Source organism: Nanorana parkeri, unplaced genomic scaffold (assembly GCF_000935625.1).
Source record: "Nanorana parkeri isolate BGI_ZX_2015 unplaced genomic scaffold, ASM93562v1 scaffold760, whole genome shotgun sequence".
Taxonomy (NCBI): Eukaryota; Metazoa; Chordata; class Amphibia; order Anura; family Dicroglossidae; genus Nanorana; species Nanorana parkeri.
This window is the reverse complement of record NW_017307028.1, coordinates 19,454-26,135: the sequence shown is the minus strand read 5'-3', so window position 1 is coordinate 26,135 and position 6,682 is coordinate 19,454. Positions and strand designations below refer to the sequence as shown.

Sequence of the window (6,682 nt, the reverse complement as noted above, 5' to 3'; positions counted from 1 at the left end):
TGTGGTAAATATTTATGGTTCTAAATAAATTCTATTTACAGTATATTTTTTGTTATGATTGTATGTTTTGCACTTAACCTTTTTGATGTCCTGGTAGTGGGAATCTGTTTTCTGGTTTGACTTTATCTATCAGACTAACAACCTCCGTCTGCATCCCTGTGCTGTTAACATTACCAATGAGTGATACGTACAACAAGCTAAACTTCCATCAAGGCAGGACCACCCTATACCACCCTGCAAATTTACAGGCTCCCAAGTTAACAACTCATTTTAGGGCTAATCCCTATAATTAAATAACTGCTTATGTCTTTTATACAAATAATTAATTTACATTTTAAAAGAGACAACTTTAAACTTAAAAAAGAAAGAAATTGTAGGGATTACGATCATGTACGGTTGAATCTTCTTGCTTGTTTTATCTGCCTGTCAATAATCATAATTAAACCCAATTAAACTTTATTTAAATTAGATAAATACATTCCAGGTGCATCAAAACAATAAAAAGTTGTTTTTTTTAAGGGGGCATGGAGCCATTCATGCTGCAACTTCTTTAGAAAGCAAATGACTGTAAGACATTGAACACCTGTCAAATCACTACAGTAAGATATACAACTGTATGGTCCAAGCATGCATGTTATGGAATGCATACAGTGACTTTTGGGAATGTTGTTTAATAACTAATTTTTGACTGAACATATTATTTATTCCAAATACATGATACATAAAGATTAAAATGAATATGAATTTACAATATCAGATAATCAAATTTAAAAGCAATGTATATATTCTGATTTTTAATTTGTCATCCATCAGACTGTTCATATGTTAACGATCAAGTAAAAGAGAAAGCCGATGAGTGCCTAAAAGCAAGATATGAAATTCTCACTGGTCATGAATTTACTCAAAAGGTAAGACTTTTTCATTTGCCCTTCCAATACTCGTCCTAATCCACAGTCCTGTGATTTTCCTTTTATGATGACCAGTCCCCCAAAATTACTCATCTTGCTGATATGATCAAAAACAATGCAGGACCTGTGGCCATGTAAATAAGATGGAATGTGTTCATGGGTAGGAGTTTCAGACCACATTCCAACAGTAGAGAACACAGGAACGGACCACTGGCTGTTGCATGGACATGGGTTAATGTAAGTATCACTTTGTGTTTTGTGTGTGTGTATGTATATACAGTATATTACCAAAAGTATTGGGACGCCTGCCTTTACACGCATATGAACTTTAACCTCCCTGGCGGTCTGATTATTTATTTTTTTCATTTTTTGTTCTATCTTTATTTTGTTTTAAAAAAAAACTTTTAAAATTCCTGCCAGCTCCGCCCCCCTGCGACGCGGACACTCGTAAGGGACGGAACCCAGAAGACGGATGCCGGCATCGGCCGGAGGAGACAGAGGGGATCATGGACAAGGTAAGAGACGCTGCGCTGTATTCCGGAGTGTGGCTTGGGGTTACCGCTTATGGTACTGAAAATTAACCCCGAGCCACACTCGGGAATACCGCCAAGGAGGTTAATGGCATCCCAGTCTTAGTCCGTAGGGTCCAATATTGAGTTGGCCCACCCTATGCAGCTATAACAGCTTCAACTCTTCTGGGAAGCCTGTCCACAAGGTTTAGGAGCGCATTTGTGAGGTCATGTACTGATGTTGGATGAGAAGGCCTGGCTCTCAGTCTCCGCTCTAATTCATCCCAAAGATGTTCTATCGGGTTGAGGTCAGGACTCTGTGCAGGCCAGTCAAGTTCCTCCACCCCAAACTCGCTCATCCATGTCTTTATGGACCTTGCTTTGTGCACTGGTGCGCAGTCATGTTGGAACAGGAAGGGGCCATCCACAAACTGTTCCCACAAAGTTGGGAGCATTAAATTGTCCAAAATGTCTTGGTGTGCTGATGCCTTAAGAGTTCCCTTCACTAGAACTAAGGAGCCAACCCCAGCCCTAGAAAAACACCACACACCATAATCCCCCCTCCACCAAACTTTACACTTGGCACATTGCAGTCAGGTAAGTACCCTTCTCCTGGCAACCACCAAACCCAGACACATCCATTGGATTGCCAGACAGAGAAGCGTGATTCGTCAATCCAGAGAACATGTCTCTGCTTCTCCAGTGTCCAGTGGTGGCGCGCTTTACACCACTACATCCGACGCTTTGCATTGCACTTTGTGATGTAAGGCTTGGATGCGGCTCCTCGGCCATGGAAACCCATTTCATGAAGCTCTCTATGCACTGTTGTGCCAATCTGAAGGCCACAGGAAGTTTGGAGGTCTGTAGCTATCGACAGTTGGCGACTTCTGCTCACTGGGCGCTTCAGCATGTGCTGACCCCTCTCTGTCATTTTTACGTGGCCTACTACTTCGTGGCTGAGTTGCTGTTGTTCCCAGTTGCTTCCACTTTGTTATAATACCACTAACAGTTGACCGTGGAATATTTAGTAGCAAGGACATTTCACGGAACACCTGGATCCAATGATTTGGAGGGGTGTCCCAATACTTGGTAATATAGTTTATGTATATATGTGTCTGTGTAGCACCCTTTCCATAAGGGCTATGCACAGGTGTGCAATCATTAGGTTCTGGCCCCCACTAAAGCATGGACCCAGGAATGGAGATTTCATCCCTACCAGTTCTCTTTGAAATCTCCCAGTTCCAGGATCCCATACCAAATCCAGGTTTTCTGGAGGGAACTGCAAAGCCAGTTCTTTCCAAGCAAAATAATGTTTTTCCTGGAACTGCTCAGTCTCTCTGGCTGAGAGTCCTGGGCTACTACAACCCCCAGTTCCACTGTGGGATTGCCACACAATACCACAACACATATACACAGTTGTGCTCGAAAGTTTGCATACCCTTGGAGAATTGGTAATATATGTACTATTTTTAAAGAAAACACAAATGAGCAGGGAAAACACATTTATTTTTATGGGATTCATATTGAACTGTAGGTCATAACAAAATGGCACAATCATAAAACAAAACATGTCAACAAATAATAAAATGAAATGATCAATTACAGTGTGCAGTCTTTTGTAGTAGTTGTCTATGAGGCCCCGAATTCCTGCAGGTGGTATATTGCAAAATTGGCAAATTGCTTCTAGGTCATGCAAAAAAACCTGCACGTTTGAGATCTCCCCAGAGTGGCTTGATGATATTAAAGTCAGGAGACTGTGATGGCCACTCCAGAAGCTTCACTTTTTCTGCTGTAACCACTGGAGGGTCAACTTGGCCTTGTGCTTGTGCCCATGGCAACCAATCAGCATCTCTCTCTCATTTTCAAAGCCTAACTGAACAATCTGAAGAGATTAGCTCATTGGTTACTATAGGCAACTCTTCCAGATTCTGCCTGCTCCAGTTTTGATCAATTCCTCCAAGTGTGTTTAGGAGGTTTTTGGGTTTACATACATTTTATGATTTTTTTTATTGAATATTTAACTTAGTTAAATAGTTGTATTTTTATATCTGCATTCACTTCTGTTTTAAACATTATTACACAAAAAATGCAAATAATACTTGCTTGGCACATTTGTAGGAACGTGTCCTCTGTTATGAAGATATAAATCTTTCTGAGGAGGTTTTGAAGTTCGCTGGGAAGACAGAATTATATATTGGCAAAGGCAAAAATTCTACTTATGATCGCCTTGCTTTGCAGGTAAGATTCTAAAGTACACCTTTCATGGTGAAATAAGTAGGCTGCCGCTACTAGTCTCCAAAAACTGCTAGTTGTCTTGCTTTAAAGCAGAACTAGATTTCTGTGTGTGAGCTTTTGCAACACATTATGGAACACTTACCTGTCGGCGTGCCCTCTTCCAATGGGGACAGGTCAGGGCTGTGATCGTCGCTCCGTCCACCGTCACTGCTTTTCCCCCCGAAATGATTCTCTATGGCCATTTGATCACTGATGATGTAACTAATTTGCGTGTCCTGAATAAGCCAACTACCAGGATTGTTGGTCAAGGTTTTTTTTTTTTGCTCCTAGCAATTTTTAGAAGCCATTTAGAATGATGATCCAAGCATGCTGCAAGTGACAGCCAGAGAAAACTGCGGAAGCAAGCAACCGCAGGAAATATTTTTTGTTAGAGTAAATTGAGCCATGCTGTTTAGGTTTTTTTCCTTCTTCTTGGTTCAACTGCAAACATAAGATTCTGAGAATGCACATCTTTGTAAGTTTTTTTTTGTTTGCTTTTTTCTTTGGGTTGGACCATTCTTTTTCCAACCTAACAAGATAGTAGCACCAGAATATGTCACTTGTTAGTAACTCAAGTACTTAATTTGCATATTAGCAGCCAACTTCTAAAAGAGTTACAAATGTTAATAGAATATATTTAGAGATATAAAAAGCTATTATGTTATGATCTGTAGAAAACAGAGACTAGAATGGTTTGGTGTCTATTTTATTATAAAATGCCTAAATGTTTATATTGTGGTTGTATATCTTTTTTTTTTTACTAGGAATACAAAATCTGTATTTTACAAAAGAAGTTTTTATACACCCATGAAACAGAAGTCGCAGAGCATAATAGATTTTCTAAAGAATGAGCACAGAAGAAGCCGTTTGCTGTTATTCTCTTTCTCTCTGATTGAGACTCCAAACAGAGTGTGTTAATCAGTACAGCTTTTTTATTTTACTATTAATTACAGATTTAAACACAGGTGTATTGTTTTCTTTGAGGCCCATGCACACAGCTTAAAAAGTCCTACATATGGACCACATTTGTGCTAAAATTTTAATGTGTACAGCGCAAATGCACTCTATTGGAACCTCCTGCATCCTAGTAACAAAGGGCACCATTGCACTGTGCACATATAAACATTGCACAAAGGTGACATATGTAATGTGTATAGAGCACTTTTCATACTGGATCTTGATGGATCTGCTAACATGATCCTACCAGCTGCCATATTTGCATATGGCCATGTACATGAGCACTTTTCATTAAATTGGAGCTTCAGCTATTGATGCTTCTAAAAGGGCTTATTTAGCAAATCAGTCAAAAATAGTTAGTTAACATGTTTCTGCACTAACTGCTTGAATATATATACTGTATGTAATGTATTTTTTTAATCATTTCAGGATATTCTGAAAGAACTGACAACTGCTCAGGAAGAGGATACAGATAAGGCTAAAGCGACACAAAGGAAGATTGCTGCTGTGAAAGAAATTGTGGTTTATTTACCAAGCAAAATACTGTATGGGGGCAAAGAAATACTAGAAATGCCTGGAACAGATGATTCTGACCCAATTGCTATGTTTTCTATCAGAAATGCTTTAAGTGAGGTAGGTTGATGTCTCATAAACAGATAGCTAATGATGATCAGTAACATCCTTATCCAGCAGGGACGTGCAGTCAGGGGAGGCAGGTGAGGCAGAGCCTCACCTAATATTATGAAGAAAAAAGCTGACAGCTTTGTCTCCATTCAGCGCGGCTTGTTAAAGTTTACACAGAAGGGAAAGCCTCCCGCTGTGTAACCTGTCATGGACAGAGCTCTGCCTGTTCAATCAAAAAAAAAAAAAAAAGAAAAACCCACTGAGGCCATTGATCTCGATGCCTCAGCAGTGACTCACCAATGACGAGCAAGTGAGGGACAGAAAGGCTCCTCCCTGTCCCCTCCCTTCCTCCTCCCCACACAACTTGATTACCGAGCTGGGGGTGGGGCTTCGGTGGGACGGGGTGGAGCTTTAGTGGGGAGGGTGGGGCTTTGGTGGGACGGGGCGGAGCTTCGGCAGGCTGGGGGATGCCTCACCCAGCACAGAAGGCACGGCATGTCACTGTTATCCAGGTAAGTCTTCTGTAATTCGTTTTAAAAGGGGATAGAAATACCTTAACTATCCCCTAAATACCTTAGGGGATAGTATAACCTTAACCCTAGACCCAGCCCTAATCCTAATCATGGCCAGCATTTAAAAAAATACTTAATGGCTTTAACTAAAGCTGAAACATTTCTGCACTACCGCACTACCGCACCATGTTTCGTGATGGGGGCTTTTGCGATTGCCAAGTAGAAATATCACAAATGTCATATATCCAAATACCAATCCTAAATTAGCCACATAAACATGATAAGCTATGGTGCCAGCATAACATTGGGTACCATCATACAACACTTACAAAACAGGGAGGGAATCAATTTAGAATAACACCTGGACAAAAACATATTTAGATAAATATATTTGTATTCAGTATACTGTTTACATGTTTCTATTCAAAACTTTATTGTTGTCTGCTGTTATATCACATGCTTTCCTAACCTGTAGCATTTTATTCAACAGGTCGATGCAGTGATTCTTGTAACAGAATTTGGTTTCAAAATATGTGAAAAAGAAGTTAAAGACATGCTCTCTGAGAGCGGTTTTCTACAGAAATTCAAGAAAGACCCATCCAATAACAAGCTCATGCTTATTGCATACCCAGAAAAGGTGTGACACATTTGTTAAATGCTTTGAATCAGTGGTTCTCAACCTGCGTAACCTCAGGACCCACATTTGTCCTTGGTCATTAAGTCATGACCCAAGTCCCACCACACTGGAACACACGATATTGCGTTCCGATGCGGGCGATTGAACTGTGGTTGGGAGGTGAGTTTGGGGTGCCATTCAAATGAATAGCAATACAACACACCAGTGGCGTAACTAGAGTTATGGGCGCCCGGGGCAGACATTTTTTTTTCGCCCCCCCCC

General features: G+C 40.5%; 1 protein-coding gene across 1 annotated transcript in view; it reads left to right on the top strand.

The window, feature by feature from the left end:
* The first annotated feature begins 1,414 nt into the window (after positions 1 to 1,414).
* LOC108793576 overlaps positions 1,415 to 6,682 on the top strand; it is a 14,046-nt gene continuing 8,778 nt past the window's right edge. Inside the window, exons 1-4 of the mRNA XM_018564561.1 lie at positions 1,415 to 1,423; positions 3,536 to 3,655; positions 5,078 to 5,281; positions 6,275 to 6,421. Coding sequence (XP_018420063.1) covers positions 1,415 to 1,423; positions 3,536 to 3,655; positions 5,078 to 5,281; positions 6,275 to 6,421 — 480 coding nt within the window. The remainder of the gene's footprint in view (positions 1,424 to 3,535; positions 3,656 to 5,077; positions 5,282 to 6,274; positions 6,422 to 6,682) is intronic.